Source organism: Trematomus bernacchii, unplaced genomic scaffold (assembly GCF_902827165.1).
Source record: "Trematomus bernacchii unplaced genomic scaffold, fTreBer1.1, whole genome shotgun sequence".
Classification (NCBI taxonomy): Eukaryota; Metazoa; Chordata; class Actinopteri; order Perciformes; family Nototheniidae; genus Trematomus; species Trematomus bernacchii.
Genome location: NW_022987582.1, coordinates 2,111,363 through 2,134,180, shown reverse-complemented (window position 1 = coordinate 2,134,180; position 22,818 = coordinate 2,111,363). Strand labels below are relative to the sequence as shown.

At 38.6% G+C, this 22,818-nt stretch overlaps 1 protein-coding gene across 4 annotated transcripts; it reads left to right on the top strand.

The window, feature by feature from the left end:
• Positions 1-4,380: 4,380 nt before the first annotated feature.
• Positions 4,381-21,865, top strand: rorc (RAR-related orphan receptor C). Of its 4 annotated transcripts, none has more exons than XM_034128210.1 (13): positions 4,381-4,630; positions 4,751-4,842; positions 9,609-9,638; positions 16,930-17,015; positions 17,851-17,992; positions 18,077-18,427; positions 18,520-18,621; positions 18,706-18,827; positions 19,239-19,371; positions 19,463-19,570; positions 19,696-19,806; positions 20,397-20,506; positions 20,614-21,865. In XM_034128210.1, the coding sequence occupies exons 2-13, from the start codon at positions 4,791-4,793 to the stop codon at positions 20,776-20,778; spliced, it is 1,512 nt and encodes a 503-aa protein (XP_033984101.1). In that variant the 5' UTR covers positions 4,381-4,630; positions 4,751-4,790; the 3' UTR covers positions 20,779-21,865. The 4 variants fall into 4 exon arrangements, with proteins under 4 accessions (XP_033984101.1, XP_033984099.1, XP_033984100.1 ...); XM_034128208.1 differs by having other exon boundaries at positions 4,747-4,842; XM_034128209.1 differs by having other exon boundaries at positions 4,717-4,842.
• Positions 21,866-22,818: the final 953 nt, after the last annotated feature.

The following is a 22,818-nucleotide window of genomic DNA, read 5'->3' as shown; positions in this document are numbered from 1 at the left end:
AACGAGGAAAACCATGTGTTTATTCGTTTGTCAACAAGTGAAATTGTTTACAACAGGGCAACAGTTTTAACTGCCATTATAACTTAACATAATATAACGTATATTATAAGGTTTAATGACAGGCATGTTTTTTTTGTTAAAAAGGCAGAATAGAGAGTGTCCTGTGCTCTTGTCTGTTTGCCATAAAAGGATTAAGGATTTATATACATATATAAATTCTAATATTTGAGTATGAGGTGTAGATTTGCAGCCATGAGATTATAATGACAGGGATGCAAACTTGTCACCTTTCGGCGAAATTCGCCGTTTTGATTCCAAAATAGGTCGTTTGTGTGATTCATGTAGATCTGCAATAAAAATATGTTTGGGGTATGGGGGGGGTCTGGGACCCGGAGTAATCTGCGGCCGCGAGCTGTTATGTGCCATCATGACACGCATGGTGTTCTTTTTTTATATATTATAATGAAGCGTGAGCACAAGTCTTCCTGCCTGTCAGCTCTGCTCATGGATGTATAATAAGGCTCTGCTGCTCCGGTATGAGGGTCTAGCTTCAGCAGCTACATTACCTACGGTGCGTTCGTTAATATTAACTGTGCGGTCCAAAGTCACTGTGGCACAGACTGGACCGCTGGTTAGAACGGGGTGTTCAGAGCAGAGCTCCCTGACCTGAGCGGCAGAGCGTGATGTGCACTGAAAAGTGTTTCTGTCGCAATATTATTTAATGAATCGTTGAGCTAGCTAACTAGCATACATTGTCACTATCTGCTAACGTTAGCTTTAGCCTTCGTTTTCAAATAGTTTCTTTCATAGCCTATAAACGGAGGTGGTATAAGTATCTTGTACTTGAGTAAAAGTAGAAGCACTCAGATCTTGTTCTTGAGTAAAAGTTGAAGTACTCAGGTCTTGTACTTGAGTACAAGTAGAAGTACTCAGATCTTGTTCTTGAGTAAAAGTAGAAGTACTCAGATCTTGTACTTGAGTAAAAGTAGAAGTACCAGAGTGTAGGAATACTCTGTTACAGTAAAAGTCCTGCATTCAAAATGTTCCTCAAGTAAAAGTAGAAAAGTATTATCATCAAAATATAGTTAAAGTAGCGACAGTAAAAGTAGTCATTGTGCAGATTGGTCCATTTCAGAATAATATATCTGATATGTTTTATAATGATTGATCATGAAAGTGTTCTCAAAGCTGGTAAAGGTGCAGCTAGTTTGAATTACTTTGTATACTGCAGGGTAGCTTGTGAATTTACTCCAGGTGGAACTAAAGTCTGATTTAACACTTGATTATATTTCACATCATTCATCCACATCTGTAAAGTAACTAAAGGTATTAAATACATGTAGTGGAGGAAAAGTACACCATTTACCTCTGAACTGTAGAGGAGAAGAAGAACAAAGTAGCAAAACATGAAATACTTAAATAAAGTACAAGTATCTCAAAATTGTACCCAAGTATAGTACTTGTTGAGTTTATGAACTTAGTTACTTTACACCACTGGCTATAAAGATAGAAAGACAGCCTTGCACAGAGGCATGAAAATACATTTTCAAAATGCTCAACAGTCCTGCCAAAATTATAAACTGACTGCTACACAATTAAAATAAATGCTTAAATATATTTCTATTAGATGTGACTCTTTGGCGTTTCTGTTATTATTAACTGCTGCTTTAGTTGTTCTGACTGCTAAAATCCTCTGTTATTCCTCATTTTAAAGCCGATATTCCGTGGGGTCGGGGGGCTCGGATCCTTGTCACCTTTTCATACCTGATGAGTTTGCATCCCTGATAATGACTTCAATGGGGAACAAGGGGATCAAACTCAAAATCATCTTGTTCATTGGCTGGTTTTACTCAATCATGCTGACACTGAATGTGTTTCTCAAAAATGACTGAGCGTGCCACGATACGCCATAATTAGTAACACTGTCCACATCACAGAGACCTGTGCTGCTCCGGCAGCTACTGCAGCTCACGGGGCTGAAAAAGTGCAGTGAGAGACCTGAGACTATAAAGAGAGCTATTTTGGGTTATGTACTGTACTGAATGTGGGTTGAAGGCATTGCATCCTTTGATTTGTAAATGAAGCTATGAAACATCTGAATTAAATGTCAATATCTCACACTAGTATACTACTAGTACACTAGTAGTGTTTACATTACTTGACATGTTGATAACCAGGCTTTACTTGTATGTAACTACTCACTGAGAACAAAGCCCTTCTGCTCTTTATTTTACCCAAACTATAGTGACATCTTATGTTGATGTTCATGAAACATCGCAATTATTTCAGCTGGACTTAAGCAAAATGTAAAAAAGGAGCTAATATTTGTATCCATTAATGCTTCCTTTTTGTTTGTATTAGCATCCTCGTTTTTCTTTATATATACTGTATCTTGTATATTTATTTTTCCTCACAGCCAACCAGCTCTGAATACCCTTGAAATAAATGTGACAATTAGAAGTAAAATTACTATTTCATCCATTTAAAATACAAATACAGGAGTGGCTTATATTAGCAGGTTCTACTCTGAAGGTTCTTTTTGTTTTTATGCAGTAAAATATTGGTTAAGAGTATACAAACCTTGCACGCATTTAGCTTCAGTTCTCACAGTTTGGTCTGACGTGTGGTTTTTGAGTGTCTGGGCTCAGAGGCCTGGTGGTCTTCTGAGGGCCCCTCACATCTTTAACCTCAGTACAAGTGCAGATGGAAATGCTATATCTAAGTTTCTAAAAACTTGTGTGTGTGTTAGTTGGTGGATGCAGGACAAATTAACAGCTTTTTCTTCTCCACTGAAGAGTCATGTGGTCAAGTTGGGTTTGAGGAAACGGGTGGGGGCAGAGTGGGGGTAGTTGTTTTTAACTTTCAGTTAAAACCACCTGCAACAAGCTCTGCCCAATGTAGCACTTCCAAAGACTGATTTTTACTTTAGATATGTTACCCTAAAGTGTATCTTCGACTTTGAAAGGTTCATTTGACCTGTAATCCTTAAAGAAAGAATCAAAGAATGGCTGAACGTGGAAGCATCTGACAGAATGGCGGTATCTTTCACTTACATGAAAATGAACCGTTATTTTGAAGGACTTTTTTTCTACCAATTGGCATCTTTAAGTGTTAGTGTGGGTTGATTTCTTAACCAAAATAGGACTAATATAGGATGTCAAGCTGTTACTTAATAATTTAGAAGAGAATGTATCAAAGACAGCTGTGCATGTGAACCAAGTAAAGATAACACCAATTTCTCATTTACAGCCTCTCTCCTATATGGATTTGGTAAGTAATGAACAGCTTAGAGGAATGGGCTCTGGTAACGTGTACTACTGTGTTGTTCTTTAAGTGGGTTTTACATTTAATATTGATTAGTAACTTGAATAAATCATTAGACTAAACTGGATTTGTGTGGGACCTATATGGTTATCAACAGATTTCAACAGACATGCATGTTGTATTGATGCTTGGACAGGTCTCCCTTGAAAAAGAGATCGAGGATCTCAATGGGACCACCTGGTTAAATAAAGGTTTAATAATTTATTTTAAATGTGCTGAGCTGAAAGAAGTATAATTTTTTGATCCTTTACTTAAGGATCAAATAACTTAAGTAAACAATGCCACATACTTATAATTTAAATCCCATATCAGTATCAGAAGGGATTAAATAGATGTCATAATATGTGATTAATGCATAAACAACAGCATTTTAATGTGGCATGTTGACGTGGAACAGATTTGAAAAAACTTTTAAGAGGATTTGTCTGTCAACACTAATCTCAAAAGTAAGTTGCTCCAGCTGTCAGATAAATGCAATTTAATAAAATAAAAACAACAAAAAAGATTACTCGAGTAAAATGTCTTATCACATTCCACCATTGGCACAGTCTATCCAGCATGTGATTATGTAAGCGTCACGTGATGGAGGAACATTTACCACAATGATGTAAACTGAGAAGACATATCGATTATTCATCGTTTTCTTTGTGTCTGAAGTTATTTTCCTACTTCAGATAAAATCAAGTATTGCAATTAAAGTAGTCTCTCTGCATACTTTGCATGTAAAGAGTCCTGCAGGTGTTTCCACTTGGTCTATCCAGCATATGAAGAGGGATATAAATGTGTTTTTCGTTTTTCATTTTGCTGTTAGCCTACTGTGTGAACATTGAAGTAAAAGGCCAGACCTGCATTCAAGTGTCTTCTCTATGCATTGTACTTTTTTTCGATTAGTGTGGCGGAAATTTGTGGCAGCACCATGGGATTATATTTCTCAACTGAGCACTACAGAGCAAAACCCGATCCGCTGCTATTACGTAACAGCCGGTGACATAACTCTCTCCAGCCCGGGACGGTCAGGGCACACGGAGCGCGCGGGGAGGGGGAGGCCGGGGCGCGCGGCTTGTGAACGGCCGGCCGGTCCAGCTGCACTTTCCCCTCTGCTGCTGCTGCCTCGGGGGGAATTACATTATTTCAAAAATAACCACACAAGAGGAGGTGTACTTTCGAACAAAAAGGGAGGCTGACAGAGAGGGCTAACAAGATGACGACCGAGTTCTGGGTCCCACTGTAAGGACAGGAAGGAGGCGAGATGGCAGTGCATGTTTTCAAATGCCTGCGCCGGCCCGGGCGCTAGAGCAACCAACAGGTAGCCTAGTATGAGCTCGAGTTTTGTCACGTTACCGTCTTAGTCTAATGGCGGCAGTGGGTGTTCAAAATAAACTGACTTGCCAGGGGTTTGTGGTTTGTGTGTGTGTCTGTGAGAGAGGTGAGTGTGTAGGACCACCCAGTGTTTTGACAGGAGAGTTATGGAATATGAGGAGCTCGACGTGCCCCCCACTGACAACCCCATCAAAAGAGGTAAGGCCGGGGATCCATCACTGAGGTTTATTCTGCAGCATGTGTGGGCTTTGTGAACTGTTTTGCCTCTGGGCGTAACATATAAGGTGTTTTAGCTGCTAATAGCTGATTTCTTCTTTTATATTTACATTGCAGTGTTACATTGTTTCTTAATGTCCTCTCTCTTTGACATAAAGCAAGCCTTATCTCCCAGCATGCCATGCTTTGTCCACTCCCACCCACATTTATCTCCTCCTTCTGTATCTCACTTTGCTTACCTTTTCCTACACTGGCTGGTCATCCCTGTCTCAGTGTTCACTTTCTCTCCACTCACATTCATCTTCACCTGTTTAACCCTCCTCATCCCTCTCACTGCAGTGTGGTTAAGGTGCTGCGAGTGGGTAAGAATGACAGTAAGCCGGAGTAATCCTAGGGATTACTTCTTATTTTTGCTTCTGTTTTTGGTCAATGCTTTACTATTCAAAGCCTCTCCTCGGCTAAAATCAAACTTGCAGTCACTTGATCAAGACACCTTGTCCCTCTTCCAGAAGCCCATTGAAAACCTTTCCTACTATAATCTCAAGCATTTGCTAGAGTTTACCTGCAGAGCTTCACCAATGGATGAGAAGGACACATCGAAGAAAAGAAAGTATATTTTTTTACAGTGTAGTAGCAACATCTAGCTTGAGTTAAAATAGCAGGATCACAGTTGAGTAATACTCAATTAAATCGTCCTGCTTTCTAGATTTTATTCATTCGACAGTGCACACCAGCAATGACGCTGATTTTCCAGCTTCGTTTGTTCATAAAAAGTCATTTATTTTGACAGTAATATAGTGATTTGGTGATACTACAGTACCAAAAGATATAGATAAAGAGACAAAAGATTGAGGTTAACAGAGAGAACCAGAGTAAAAAATATGAACGCATGCAAACCATAAGGAGTATTCATTAATATTGTCCAAAATAATGATTTCACAATCTTGGATTTTCACTGCACAATTATCATGGCCAAAATCATTCTCAACTTTTGAAAGAAACGTGTTACTTCTTATTTGTATGTGGGGGAGAAAGACAAAGCATGAGCGAAGGGAAACATAAATGAATAAGAGCTGGATTATTTACACAATTTTATCATGTGTATTATTAACATGACAAATATTAAAATGTTTATTATAATGGTTATTGTCAATGCCGGTATATTGCAACTCTCCTACTATAGTCCGAAGCATTTTTTTATCTTGTCAAGTGGTAGAGATTTTACATTTGTTATTAAAATGTGGTTAGATACTCAATTGTACTGCAGGTACACACAGGTTTGTTTTTATATCATACCTAAATTGCTTTTAAACTCCTTAAACGTAACTGTCCTGCCATGGGTGAGTGATGTCATTACATTACATTCATTTAGCTGACAATAAGTACATTCATCCATGAAGAAACCAACTCAAAAGCAAGAATCCTGCAGGTACATTTCCTATCTAAGCCCAACCAGATTAAGTTCTACTGCATTATCTTAAAGCCAAACCTTTCTAAGTGCTTTTTTTTTTGTTCAAGCCAAGATAATTTTATTTTAAATTATAAAGATGAGATGTAAGGGATTCCAGTTGTACCAAATATGTCAGACAATTTTCTTGGCCATTTTATTTTAAATCATGTACAAGACATTACCACGTTATACAGGATACTGACCCGATACTACGGAAAAAAACATTTGAACAACCTTAGAGCTACACAGGAGGTTGAAGATATTTGTAAAAGAACAACATCAGCTAATTTATCAGATACTGGAATTGCTGTAATGGCGTTTCAATCTGGTTAAAGTGAAGTTTCAGTGTGGTTGCACAGTTTTCCATTTAGCTGAGATGGCTCTTCTTAAGGTGATTCTTGGTTTTAGTGGCTGTTGTGGGTGTTTGCTCATTTTTCTCGAGCGCTGGGTTTGAATCTCTGGCACTGCTCCACATTGCATTTCCTCCTGTCTGTAAAGTAAATAATGCTTCCGTTCATTATTTGATACTAACGGTCTCTGGTGTCCCTCAGGGATCTATCCTAGGTCTTTTCCTCTTTTATTCTGCAGTGATTTGTAAACTTAATATCCGTGTTCGTTGTGATTTCAAGCCTCTAGCCTCTCTAAAAATACTTCTTTATCATTCACAATCATGATTTCCTTTAAGATTAATTGGTATAGATGTTTTAACGAACGGTCAGTCATTTTTAGGCCAATAAACGGTGTAATGATTTCTGCAAGACATTCCACAACATCTATATCTATTCATCTTAAAACGGTGAATCCTGCTTGTATTTCTTCGCACCTGGAGCAATGTGTTTTAACATTTTATGGTGGCTTTTTTTCATTTGTAAGCAGTTAGTTCTGAGCTACATTTCTGGCTTCTTAATGATTCAACACCCTCAGACAGCTTTGTTAGTGCCATAGATTTGAGGTTAGTTTCTCTTTTGGTCATCAACCTACCTTTTTTATCAGGCTTGCCCTAAACATAATTTATATTGATGTCTTTTTTATGTTTTCCGTTTGTTGTTTTTATAAACATTTATTATTTACCTATTTGTTATAGCTTTGACTTCTTCTACACTACTTATGTTACACTGGCATGAAGTTGGAGAGTATTTATAGGATAATATTGTTTATATTATAATATTGTATTTTTCTGTGCTGTATGTCATGGTTTATAATAAGGCCAAGCTGTCGGCCTGCTCTCAGGGTTCAGTGGTCTTCAGCGCTGTTATGTAATGCAGCAACTGTCACTTCAGCAGTCAGCTTAGATGTTAGAGTGTAGAGAAGAGAGTGAGTTTCTGACTGATGAGTGGAGTTGATGTTTGTGGCTCTGTAATCAGCACAGTCGTTTACAGTGAGTATTTGTGTGTGTGCGTGCGTGTTTGTGTGTGTGTGTGTTTGTTAAAACTGTGTGGGGTTGACGGCTTGGCTGACAGGTGTGTCTTGTCACGTGTACATGCTATGTCACATTTAGTTTGTTTAAAAGCCGATGCTGCTGATTGCATATGTTTTCCCCCTCACCACTAGCCACCGACCGCTAACCTTTTTCCGTTGATTACCATCAACTTTAATAAGTAGAAATCATTAACACCACATTTCAGAAATGAGCATGGGCCGAAATTCAGTTTGCTGCGGATTACTTTTAATTATTTTTAGTAAGTAAGTGTGTAACTTACCACAGTAAATGCCTATGCATGCAGTTGTGCATTTATATAACTGACTAATACAACTATATTGATGCAAGGCCTTTGAAACTCTTTAAAATAATAACTTTTGAAAGTTTACAAAAAATTATTGGATTAAAAAATAATAATAATTACTCTTAGAGTACGATTTCATCCAACATAAATCTTTTTACTTAGCAAACCCTCACTTGGGCTTGACATTTATTTACTTTTTTCCGTGTGTCTGTGCGTGCACTGCTCTGCTTTCTTTCCTTGCTTTCTGCTTATGAAGCAAAACTGATTTGATGAGGGGAGGAAAACAGTGGAAACCACAGAGGGCCTGATGTGACACCAGACAAAGACCGGCTAGCTCTACGTCTTCCATTGATACTTATCTCCACTGCCTTCAAACCTCTCTGTCTCACACACACGCAGACACGCACACACAAACCCCATGGCTCAGAATCGCCCCTCTGCAAGTTTACTCACACTCACTGCAATTCAGACTTTCTCACAATTGTGGTCAAACAGGTAGACAAAAAAAGAGCACATATTGCTTCACAGACACCCACTTTCCTCTGCCTTTATCTCCTGTGTGTGAATGTGTGTGTGTGTGTGTGTGTGGTTGTGTGTGTGCCGAAGAGTCACACTTTTCAATGTGAAAAGGAATTCTTTAATTTAACCTCTATGTTATCAGTTGGGCTTCTTATCTGTCCACAGGTTTTTTTTTACATTGGAAACAAATACAAAGAAAGTAATGCATTCTTAAAACCCTGAGCCAAACTGCCATTAAGCATTTAATGAGGAGTTTATATCTGTATGTTGAAGCAGTTGTGTCAAAACACTTTTCATAGCTAATTTAGTCCCTTGATTCAAATCTAAGTCAGTGTATTTCAGGATTTAGATACTCATTTGCAAATGTAATTGGTTTTAATGTATTCTAAAATCACAATAATTTAAACTATTGTAAACATGATGATGCGATGCCAAGCTACAGTGCATGATTTAGTGGGAAAGAAGTATTCAGAAAATTCAGAAACAAATATTAATACAAAATAACAAAAGATTATGAACAAACTCCAAAAATGTAAAAGTATTATATTCTAAAATAGTAGCAGAGGTTTTGGCAACAATACACACTTTCAGAATGAATGGCATTATCGAAACACCCCCTGTTATTGTAATATTATATTATCAAACAACTATTGTGTAGGCACTACTTTTATGCTTTAGATTTGGAGTTGTGGGTATTCATTTCTTCCTGAAATGTTGTGAAATAGTGTAGTGAAATGCAAAGTAGCAAAACACATTTTTAAATAAATATTCTAAAGTACAACTATGTAAAGTACTTCAGTATATAAACCTTGCTTCTTTGTAACATGGGCAGATTGAACCCTCTTTATGAACATGTGTGCCATTGAGCCCTGGGTTCAGTTTGGGGGTTAGCCTGAATTTAAAGTGTAATCTGTAAAGCTCATAAGTACACTGCATTTTGTGTTTTTGTGTGTCAATTATTCTACTGGATGCTCATGTGTAGTACAGCTTGTAGTTATACTTACAGTAAGTGTCGTGTAGTTTTAAAGTTACTAACTGAGATGTTTCTCCCTCAGAAGGAGCCGTGTCCAAGAAGACTCATTTGAGTAAGTTCTATACATTTTTCGTTATCGTGTGTGTGTGATAATGACATTGCTTGTGTTTGTGCTAGATATTTGTGCATGCATTTGTGGTTAACTTCGTAGTTACTGAACATACAACATTGCACCTGTACAGCAAACACACGCACTGTGGTGTCGCTGGAGTTGGGCCATTAGCAACATAGTGTGTGTGCTGTGTGTTGCACCTGTGTTGCCCCCCCTCACACACACACACACACACACACACACACACACACACACACACACACACACACACACACACACACACACACACACACACACACACACACGCACACACACACACACACACACACACACACACACACACACACACACACACACACTCACACACACACTCACACACACACACCCATATACCGCACACACCGGTAAAAACACCAACTTCTATGGCTTTGGCATATTGGCATCCGAATGCAGATGACAGCGATAACATCTTGTCTGTTTTTAACTTCTTTGGTTTAACACTTTCTGCCACAACTTTAGCACACCTGGCTGTGTTATCAAGGGTGGAGACGCTGAGCGTAACACACCACCAACCTTCATGTTAGCTGGTGTGATGATACTCAAAAAATAAGCACAAATTATGATGACTTTATTGATTGTTGCTTGTGAGTTAGAGTTTTGATAAATCATTTTGGATTTTATTAATACAAAATCATGGATTTTGTTTCTAGGATAGCAGTTAAGAAGTGTTGTGAGATACAGAGCCAGGTTGGCCTTGTGTCATTCAGTCAGCTGCTGTAGATGGAGCGATGATAGAGTGAGAGTAGGCACCTACAAGTACAAGAGTTTTTACTTTTCTGCTACCTTTTACTTCACTGCATTCATCAGGGAAACATGTGTCTGCATTTCTCTGACAAATATAGCAACTCATTACTTAAAAAATGTAACATACAAAACATAACCCTCTCAAAAAAGATGTTGAATTAGTATTTATAAACTACCTAGCTGAACATAAAAAGTAGTTATAATGAGCTCCAACTCTTTTACTTACACGTTTTACTCGGTCCCCCAGTTGTTCCTTTTGAAAATGGTTTGATTTCAATTCTCAGGGAGATTCTTAAAGCAGTCAGACATCATGAAGTGGATTTTTTTTTCTTCAAATATGTGGTAAAGAGTGAGGGGGTGAAGGATAACAACAAAGGTATAAGGAAAAAGTACCTTGAGAAAAAAAAAAGCAAGGGTAAGGGACAGTCCCCCCTTTCTTTGTCTTTTATCTCTTCTTTCTCTCACGACACACACACACACACACACACACACACACACACACACACACACACACACACACACACACACACACACACACACACACACACACACACACACACACACACACACACACACACACACACACACACACACACACACACACACACACACACACACACACACACCACAAGGAAGGTGAGGCGGTGACAGACACTCAAAAGTCTGAATGTGTGTGCTGAAGCGGCAGTGAGCACCCAACCTGACTCGCTAAAGGACGAACGACAAAGAGAAGAAATATTGAGGGAATAAGTTGCGTGGAGAAAAGTGTGTCAAGTACTGTTAGACAAAGTGAGAGGACAAGTGAGTTTGTGAAAGTGGGACAAACGTCTGAACAAGTGGAGGAGTGAGGATGATGCGAGGTAGGGATGAAGTTCTTTGGCGTGTTGTCTGTGTGTGTGTGTGCGTGTGCGTGTGTGTGTGTGTGCGTGTGTGTGTGTGTGTTGGCCTTCCAATCAATATATTTTATTATTTATTACATGTTTTTAGGTCAAAGTTTCTCATCGACCCATCCTCATTTCATAGTTTATCAAAAGTGATTGCATAACTGTGACGTGATGCTTCTAATGCGCCATATTGTTATCAAGATGCATTATAGTTTCACGTTAAAGTTTAATCAGCTTTATCTTTTTGTGCTTTTATCAAATCTCTGAAATAACTGGGTAATCTTGCACTTAGACACCTGTTGCTTCAAACATGTTGACCTCTTTTAATGTCTTTGTTTCACTTTGTATGGCCGTGGGATTAAGCATTTTAATTATGGTTTTACGCTTTTCATTTCATTTATCCCTGGGTTGAACTTCATTCAAATTTTCACACATTTTTACGTATATTCAGCCCTCTCTGCTTTGTTTTTATTCATTTTTTATTGATTAATCAGACATGTTTTGTATTAGCTCTGTGTCATATTACTTAAATTACACACATACTTTTGCAATCAGTTCAATTTCCACCTTATGAAGGCCGATATTTTTATTTGTTTTGAAACTTAACTGAATCTCCAGAGTTCTTGATGCGTTCACATCAATACGTGTTTCAGTTTTATGGTTTGGTAACATGACTCAAACCCTTTGATGGATATAAGATTTGAATCATGTCTCAGATATTTCTTCCCTCTGCCTCCCACATACAGCACGGGCAAGAAGCTGAGCTGCCTCTAGATGTTAAGAGACAAGTGCAATAAGTGCATTAAGTTCAAATGTATATACTTTTTATAATGATCTGCAAAACACCTTTTGTTTAGAGTCATCATATATCATCATAAGTGGTATAATTGACAAATTACACAAATTAAAATTCAAGTTAAGGTTTGTTAAATGTTGCAAACTCTATAGCGAATACTGAAATCTTACCAAAGTGCAACCGAAAGAAACAGGAAAGCAGGATGCTTCACGACTGCAGTGTGTCAGTTTGAATGGACTGACCTCAGAAACAGGATGCAGAGGAAATGCTGATATTATTGTCAAACATTTAGAATGATTTCTTTTGTAATGATTTTTTATTTATAGTCATTTAAAAAAACTAAAACAGGTAGACAAGATAAGGAAATAAACAATGATACACTCTTCCTTTCTTGTAACATGCGAACACACACACACGTATAGATGCAGAAGCACACACTGATCCGCAGCTGCTTTTTAGATGGCGTCTAGATATAGCATATCTCAGCCCTGCAGCTGTGTGTGAATAGTGTGTGAAAGAGAGGCTCCCATTGCAGACACATTTGAACTTCTGTGTCTTCTCTTCAACAGCAAACATTTCATTATGTAAATGTTACACACTCACAGTGGGCTTGACGCCGTCACAATTTACGCACACACACTTTTCATATGGCTTTGTTGTTGAGTTCGGGGGATTCTTACAGTTTCTTAATCTGAGAGGATTTCCTTGTTCCTCTGCACTTCCAAAGCAGAAGCGGTTGGCTTGAGATCAAAGCTTACATCAAAATCGCAGGTGACACATTCCCCCCAAAATATGGTTAAAGAAATACAACATGAGCTGATTCATACGTATGTCTCCTTTTAACACCCCCAAGTTCAGCCTGCACTTCAAAGTTAGACATGGTAAGTCTGATGCAAATTGGTGTTAAGATTATAAATCCCCTTCTCTCAGATTCTGTAGGAAGATGCTCTCTTTGTTGTTGTCAAATAATGAAAGAAACTCAGTAGTGAATGAGTTTATATGACAACCAGACAACCTAAAGATATGTATCACCCGTATATCTGCAGTCACCGTTGTGATGCAACCTGAAATATAAAGTAGCTAAATATTAAATACAGGAGATTTTCAAGAAATACTTTTAATTAAAAAATACCCTGTTAGAAAAAATTATGTATATCTTCTGATAAAAAGTTGTTTTGTCAAAGATCCTTTTGTACTGTTTGCCATTGGTTAAGATATTTCTTAAATTAAGGTTTTCCCTTTAAGGAAAAATTATTCTGCCAGGCATATTTAAATTTTGATTCATTAAGTCAGGGTTCATTTTGAAGATTTTACATATTATTTTCCCTTTTCCACTTCAGAACCAATTCATTTAAAGGTAAAGATTTTATACAAAATGTAACTATAATCTACTATATTTTTAAATGTTAAAAGCATTCGTTTGATATATTAGTAAAATGTATACCTTTTTATATTAAAATGCCACAGCAAGATACTCATTTATATGAATTAAAGTAGCCCATAAAACGTTTAAATAACAAGGTGCCTGCGTACGTGCGTGCAAGTCTGAGGATGTGATGTGTGTTTACAAAGTTTGTTTGCGTATGTACCAAATGAAAGTTTCCGTCAGAGGAAAATGTAGGTTTTTTTGTTCGTTAACAGTGCAAAGAACTGCTGACGAGTTGATTTTGGCAGAGAATGAAGAGTTGAGATAAGCAATCTATAACCCCCCCCCCCACACACCCACACACACACACACACACACACACACACACACACACACACACACACACACACACACACACACACACACACACACACACACACACACACACACACACACACACACACACACACACACACACACACACACACAAACTCAAAAACATGTACTCACACACGCTTTCTAGGATCAAATCCAGACATCAAACCTTTTCCTTTGTTTATCTTTTTTCTCTTATGATTGCCCAATATATTAGAGGTATACGGCATATAGATTTGTATTGCATTTCAGTTTTATTTGGTGCGATACTTTATCGTCTCATTGTCGTGCTTGAGAAGTACAAAAATTGGGAGCCAAAGTGATTGTCCAGCAGGAAGTTGTTCAAGAGTGACCTGTGATTCTTTCATTATCTGTATTTGCTGTAACACACAAAAGCTTCAGCTGTTTGTACTACGACTAAACGAGTGTGCGTTTCAAGTCATTGATAACCCAAAAACGAAATGCTCATCAAAAGACGTAAATCAGTCCGTCTCTGTGTAGCAGAGTCTTGGTACACTTTGCATGCGGAAGCGTGGGAGGGCACTCTTTTATTTTGACATCAAACCAAAACATTTCCACCACCGCACACCCACTGTAATCAATCATCTTCTCTTCTTAACAATGTCGATTTTAGTACGAACCTTTGAAATTGATTGGATTGGTTGTTTCGTTGAAATCTCATTGCAGAATTAAGATGTTAATAGAGGTTAGTGTGGCATGTTTATGGTTGGTTTCATACTGTAGAGCCTTACTGAAACAGAGCGGAAATATAAAATGTTGAGGGTTTAACAAGAGATATTGTAAAACATGACATAATGCCACTGAAACTAATAGTGTTGCTTGGACATTGGTAGCTAAATGAATCTTCAATATTGTTTGAGTAAATACAATCTACAGAAAAACATATGTTTACTTTAATAATTAGTTAATGCTGGGTCTGCCACATGATGGTAAATCAACATAAACCATTTAGTGCATTCGCAATTTTGGTGAAAAAAGACATTAAACTTGCATGTAATTGTAAAATAGGCACCGTTTTTCAGTCATATTGTCTGAAACACACAATAACCCCATTCTTTGTCACAAAAAGTTCCCGCTATCAGAAGAAATAATGGTGGTTTAGTTATTTTTCAGTATTTCATCACTACACTCACACACTAGGAGATGCTGGCTTTGATCGGTCTAAGTCTGTGGCTGGAGATAACAAGGTGAGACCATACAAAAAAAGCCCAAAGAAGTTTTGTTCATTTCCACTTACTTACTAGATAAAGGTGTCTTGATACTCACAGGCCAATCAAAGGCAGATTCCCTGTGTGTGTAATATGTAAATGTGATGCTGCTTTACATACTGTGCTGTGTGTGGCTGGGTTGTCATATATTTTATATTTAAGAGCTATGATTGCATGGAAAGTCCATGAATGAGAAATGTATGTGATTGCTGTGTGTGTGTGTTGTTGTTTTTTGTGTGAGTACGTGTGTGATCAGTGAAAGGTTGTGGGTCACAGTGGATTTCCTGTTTTTTTGAGGTTGACAATCAGAACTGAAATTGCGAGAAAACTCATGCAGAGACCACTCATGCTCCCCTGCACGCAATCATAATCACAAGTCAGCTACTTTTATCGGATGACTTATATGATATGTGATTTTTATGATATTAAGATTGCAGGAACTGTTTCAGCTGAGTTTCTTATACCCAAATGATCCAGTCATGATTACTGACAGTTGCATTTGTGAAATACTGTAATCCTTATAACATGGTGAATCTTGAGGTCAATTAATCAGCTCTGTTTGCAGCAGCAATCTCATTTCTCATGTCTGTTTCATCACACATGTGTGAACTCTACGTGATATTTAAAAAGTGCATTTCACCCCAGACTGGCTGTCCTCCAGGAGCCTTCAGGTGATCCCTGTGGCACCAGATAAAGAGGGCACACACTGACACACTAACACACACTCGTGAGAAAACCTGACACAGTTATGCACGGAAACAAAAATACTACTACGTACCGTAAAATCATCAGAGAGTTTGTGTCGCAGAAAATAATCACACCTTCAGTGCTTTTGGGGAAGGAAGAGAGAAGGTGACAGGAATAGATAAAAGGAGATTATTTAAAAAAAAAAAAGGAAAATACTGTTTGATGTGTCCCCATATAATGTTAAATGTGTTGTATATTGCAAATACACAGTCCTTATTACTCGAATTGGACATATGATTGTCAGGATATACTAAAAAAACTGTTCACACCTGCCCCCAACAATGGTGTCTAGACATGTGGGATTCTTTAATGAATCAAAGGACATCCGATTATGACAAAAATCGCCACTAAGCAAGAGACTGATGGGTGTGAGAGTTGCATAGATCAGGGGCAGGGGGAGAGGGGGGAGGGCCGTTACTGGCAGTGATGAAGGTAGAGAGAGTTCATTACTGGCAGCTGTAACTTATGAGCGAGATAGAGAAGGATTTTTGAAAGACAGTGAAAGACATGAAAGAGGGACAGTCAGAGTGAAAGAGAAGCCAGTCAACCACTTGAAAGGACTCTGAGGTTGACACCTTTGACTTCTCCGTCTTTCTCCACTTGCAAATATTCCACGTCCTCAGAAAACTGCTCGCCGTATTTGATGTTATTTTGTTCATTATTATTAATTAAGACAGGAGGTGTTTAAGAGGAAAATACCTTTGGTTCTCGTTGGACCCACAACAGTTGATAGATGTTTAAGGGGAAGTACAGCCTCACTTAAGTTCTCACGGTGGGAATCACTTTGCAATGGACTACTTTGGGTAAACAAATTAAGCATTAATATGAAGTTTATTGGCATATTTTACCTCCTTAGAAGCTGTGTGAGAGCTTGTTAAGATTGGTGATATATGGGTTTTCAAATTATTTATGAATCAGAAAACGATCATTTTCAATATTATTTTAAAGAACAAGCTTTTGTGTTGTTTAATTTCATTGAGACATTTTAAGCTTTTTTCCAAATGTTCAGCTGCTGATTAAAATGTAATCTGGGTGTGAGGTGGCTGAACTTTAAAATGTTGACATACATGCTTTTTCTTCTGTGTTTCAGCCCAGATTGAAATTATTCCATGTAAGATCTGTGGGGATAAGTCCTCTGGAGTCCATTATGGAGTCATCACTTGTGAGGGCTGCAAGGTGAGATAAACAACATAGCTACTGTAAACACACAAAACACACATACATCATACTAGGAACAACAGTCTAGAGAATTAGATGAGGCCATTAAAAAACATGTTTTTCCGTTAGATATAAAGTTGGATTATTTTACCATAACAACTGTGGAGGAAACAGCTAACCTTATACAATAATTCACCTGTCAACACCTCAAATACACCACCTTGAATACCTCGAATACACCAGCTCCTTAGTTTAATCTGTACACAAACCTGAAGTCTGAAAACAACGCCATATGATTTTACAAAGGTTTATGTGTCGTACTATTACTTAACCCAGGGCAGTTACATCTTGGAGTCGTGCTGATTGCCAGATCGGGGTTTGCTATTTCCTCCTTTAGACTTTAGGATGTTGACATTGACAGATGAGAGTCGTATCAATCTTTTTATATAACTTTCAAAAAGACAGAAAAAAAGTCTACTTGCCAAATTGAATTATTCTTTGAAAATAATAGTTCGAGCTAGCCTGGCGTATCGGCTAATATTATTTGGTGATGTTTTTTAATTCTGCATAGTATATTTGGGATGATAACAAACAAGAAAAGTGAGTAAAGAAATGTCCAAAATGAGTTTGACGTTATTTAGAAACACACTAATTTTAAATGGTTTCTTCATCAGAAAGCACATGTACATTTAATTTTTTTTATAAAGGGATAATTTTTTATAATGTTTTGCGGAGGTGAAAAACTGTTGGCTGATATATCATATTTTTGTAAATCATGATTATCAATATTTGTATCTGCGTCAAAGTTTCTGTTGGGCTCTGTTAACCACTTGGTACCTGGATCCCTCCTCAGGGGTTCTTCCGGCGCAGCCAGTTGCCCACTGTCTCCTACTCCTGCTCCAGGCAGAACAACTGTCAGATCGACCGGGCCAGCCGCAACCGCTGCCAACACTGCCGCCTGCAGAAGTGCTTAGCACAGGGCATGAGCAGAGATGGTGAGACACACAAATGGACAAACCATCTTCTTCACTCACAGCATTTTTTTTATTTCAATGTGTTCATGTGTTTGTCCTCCTCAGCTGTGAAATTCGGGCGGATGTCCAAACGTCAGCGGGACTCTCTGATAGCTGAAGTGGAGCGGCACCGGCAGCAGCAGCAGCAGCAGCTCCAGGAAGACGCCCCGTCTCTCTTGTCCTTCCCCACCAAGGCCCGTCCAGACCGCTCAGCGCAGCTCCTTCAGCCCATGGCCTCCGCCTACTCCTTCAGCGGGGATTCCGAGCTGCTGTCTTACACCGCTGATGTCCACCCTTACCTGATGTGCTCCCCCAACGAGTCCCAGGTGTCTGGTATGATCTACCGAGGCTCCGCTGTGTCCCCCACCTTGAGATCCCAGGGGAGGGGAGACAACAGCGGACACCCTGAGATAAGAGGTGAGACACTTGTGTGTACCAATGTCTCTGTGTTCCGATCCCTTCATCCTCCTGTGCTTATTCCTCATTTGTCTTTTTCTTTCTCATGTCAGGATTTGACTCCAGACAGCCGCCTCATGATCTGGTGGCGATTCACCCCTACAGTCCTCTGGAGGATCCTTACAGCCTCTATCCTCACTCTCTGAGAAACGTCGGTGAGCAAACAGTACAGTGGGCTAATGTGTGTTGACTGTATTGATTTTTTATATTTATTAGGAGCTTCTTTCTTTGATTTTCAGATGAGCTGTGTGCCAGCATTGTGCGCTCCCACAGAGAGACCACTCAGTACAGGGTGGAGGAGCTGCAGGCTCTCAGATGGAAAGTGCTCAGCAGAGAGGAGATCCAAGTCTACCAGAGCAAAGTAAACCAGCCTGATGACTGTTTTACAATTCTCAGTTCTTACTCTCGTATCTCAGAACAAAACATGCCATTTAAGAAGGCTTGAGGTTAAAGCTACTTTTGATTCATCAAACAGAAAACTGAGAAAACTTGTACCACCTCTTTGATCACACAGGAGGAGTATGTTCAATTTAATGTTAATTACTTTATTGACAAACATGTCTTTTAAGCACATTTTATATCATATTTAACAAATACAGAGTAAAAATACTGAAACTTGCTATGCTTGATCAGATCAAAGGACATTAACATTTAGGATGAGTTCAAATCTGAGTCACTTTTTCTTTTGATTGATTTGAATTTTTATCTTGAAATAAACTTACCCTTAAATATTGAACCAACATTTTATTTTATTTCTTATCCCCACTCCCAGTCGGTGGATGAGATGTGGCAGCACTGTGCCATCCGACTGACTGATGCCGTGCAGTACGTGGTGGAGTTTGCGAAACACATCCCAGGTTTTCGTATGCTCAGCCAGAACGACCAGATTGCTCTCCTGAAGACCGGTGAGTTTCCCTGACACAAACAAGAAGTCACCTTCACCTTCATCAATATCAGAAATAGATTTAACTTCTCTTTTCTTCTCTCTGCAATCAGGCTCCATGGAGGTGGTTCTAGTCCGGATGTGTCGCTACTTCAACACAGAGAACAACACCGTCTTTTTCGATGGGAAATTCGCTGGAGTTGAAGTCTTCAAGTCTCTGGGTGAGTAGTTCCTTACACGCTGCTTAAACCTGAAGCACAAAGGCAGTTCTGAAACCAAATGTGCACTGAACAGAATATATAAATATTTGATGATTTATCATGCTCTGTGGTTTCTTATCTTGCAGCATGTGGTGATTTAATCGCAGCAGTGTTTGACTTCGCTCATGATATGTGTGCTCTAAAGCTCACTGAGCAGCAGATCGCTCTCTTCAGTGCTCTGGTGCTGATCAACACAGGTAAGACCAACTCCCCTGTCTTTCAATTATGTAGATTGTTATTCCCTCAGATCTGAAACATAGAAAAATGGGAGGACAATACAGAACCTACAGTTGGTTACCAACAGGCAACATCTGGCAACATCTATCCTTCTCTATGTTTTCAGATTAACATTGATGGTTCTTGATGATTCAATGTTGGGGTCATATTTTTTAGATAGTTCAGAATGTAATTTATTGATTTTAGTCTAAATGTATCTAATAACAGACACCATTTTTATCAATATTGAAAAAAAATTGTTTTGTATGAAATTAAATTAAATGTATTCTTGCCAAGTATAATCCCCTTTTTAAAGAAGCTTCTCAGCAGTCAGGTTTAGTTAACAAAAAAAGACATATCAGAAATAAACACTTTTAGCCTTTTATCCACCACATTTGTGTTATCTCCTTTACTCATTCCCATACAATGGGCCTCTCTGCCCCCTAGTGGCTTTAAATGGACATGGTTATAATAGCAGGCAACACTGGGAACCAGTAATATATGTATGTAAGTCCGTTTGAATGTATGCTAAGAATGTATGTTAAGGGATTTTTTGTGTCTTTCTGTGCAGAGCGTCCATGTCTGGAGGACAGAAGCAGAGTTCAGCGAGTGCAAAGAAGCGTGGAGTTTGGACTCACACACATTCTTCACCGAGACAACCAAGAAAGTCTAATGCACAAGGTACATGCCTCAGTACCGGGCGGAGTTCTCTTTCTCTTATTGTTCTTCCTGAGTGTTCCTCACTGTAATAGAAAGGATGTCTGATTGTTTGTGTGTCCTCCCTGCAGCTGTACCAGAGGATGGCAGTGCTGCGTTCACTGTGCAGTCTGCACATGGAGAAGCTGCGCTGGTTCAGTCAGCGTTACCCACTCACCGCGCACTCTCTGTTCCCTCCTCTCTACAAGGAGCTGTTCGCCTGTGAGGCCGAGCTGCTGCCGGGAACCACTCACTGATGATTCACTCGAACATGCAAAGACACACACTTATTTTAAGTCTCTTCTTTACTTACTGACAGAATCTATTTTTCTAATAATTATAATAATAAATGAGAAAAAAGCACCGTAATCTTAACTTGTTTAGTACTGTATTTTATGAATTCCAGCAGAGTTTTTTGATAGATTGCACCAGACAGAAATATTAATATTTTCATAGTTTAAAAGTATTTTATTATTACAGGGACACATGCGTTTTGTTGTTGTTTGACGGTACATTGTCAGAGGGGTCCAGAATTAATTTTCTCTGCTACCATGAGTTACAGTGCATCTGGATACATACATTTTAAAAAGCAGAACACCTTTCATTGTCATCTGAAGTTTCAAATGCTAGTTCAGAATATTGAAAGTACGACTGTTTATGTATGTGCTAAATATGTCCGAACAGAGACACATAAGGAAGCTGATGAAGGTTTATGTTTTTTTCCAATTTTCTCTGATGTTCAGAAGTGACAACCAGTTTCTAATTGGCCAGAGGTGCTCTCTCAGTCTTTCATGAGCCTGTAAAAAAACCTTCCTTCACATACCACACACACATTTGAAGGTTAATATAGTGCGTAACAAGTAGCCCTACAAATAATGAAATATTGGTGTGTGACAATTACATACAGAGTGTTAAACACACCCAGAAAACAGAGACAACCTGCCTTGTTTCTGTAGAGAGATGTCTCTCCTCTTCAGGTCACAGAAGTCCTACAAAGCAGCCGTACCTCTTAAATGTCATCCTTTGTGTTTGAACAAATCCTAACAGGCTGTTGTTTTTTTCAAGCTTGGAAAAGATGTTGCATTAACTGTATACATTACATTAAAATGTGAGAGATAAAGTAGTGTTCAAACTTTTGCTTTTTTTCTCAGAACTTGAATATGATTTGTTTACATAAATAAAGCCATGACTAAAGAGGAAATGATGAGAGGTTTCATCATTAAATATCGTATGACCAGATGTGGTTCCAGGAAAGGGGAACCGCCTTTCCTGGAACGACTGAGTTTAAAATTAGGCTAATTCCATGTAAATCCTTAAATAAACTGATGAGGCTGTGAAACGAGACAGATGTGGTAACTTCATTTGTCTTTTAGTGGTGTAATAAAAACAGTCTTAGACTTATGCATGCAAGAAAAAGATGCACGGTACACACACACACACACACACACACACACACACACACACACGGTTTGCATGCATCAGACTTAGCTCTGAAGTGATTAGCATGATCTCAGCAGCACAGGCATTGTCGTCATGTTCTTGGGAGTTGCTGCGGCAGCACTCAACACACAGGAAATATTAGTCATTGTGGGTTAGTGGAAAGTTATTAGGTTGTCATAGACAAAAAACAGTTGCTAACGAAGTTGAAAGGAGGTCAATTGAATGTCGTAATTATGACATTTTCCTTCAAAAAGTCAAAAACATTTCTTTGTCAAATGTACCTATTGTCACATTTTAAAGCTGCTGTTATCTTGTGTGTGTCTGCTTAAATAGATAATTACTACAGCAACATGCAATGATTTTTGTTTTTATATTTCAGTTTGAAAAGACTGAGTAAGCAATTCTTATTGAGATATTCTCATGTTGAATAGAGGACAACACCAGCACAAACTTTTTGATTTAATCTCGTGTGGATTCTAACATACTTTTGTTGTTCTGGACCTGTAAAGTATAATTGAGCAATTCAAATAAACTATCTTATTTACTCCTCAAAGTGAAGGAAAATAGCCCACAAACTTTCAAACAAAAACAGTTTTCAGCAGCCTTAAATAAAGTTACATTTGTTGGATACAATTGCCTCAATACCACATGTTTCTTTTTCCAGTGTGAGTATGAGAGAGACAGTATTGCAGCCCTGTGTGAGTCTGTTTTTTCTCTCTGACCTCTCAAGGGAATTTCGACTCGGGACAAACACTTCTGTACGGTTTCCGGCTCCCGTCCCTCAACTGCACCCTCCAAAATGTTGTGATATCTGCTGTTTATGATGGGAAAGATCTGCTGCCAAAGCAGCAAAGGCA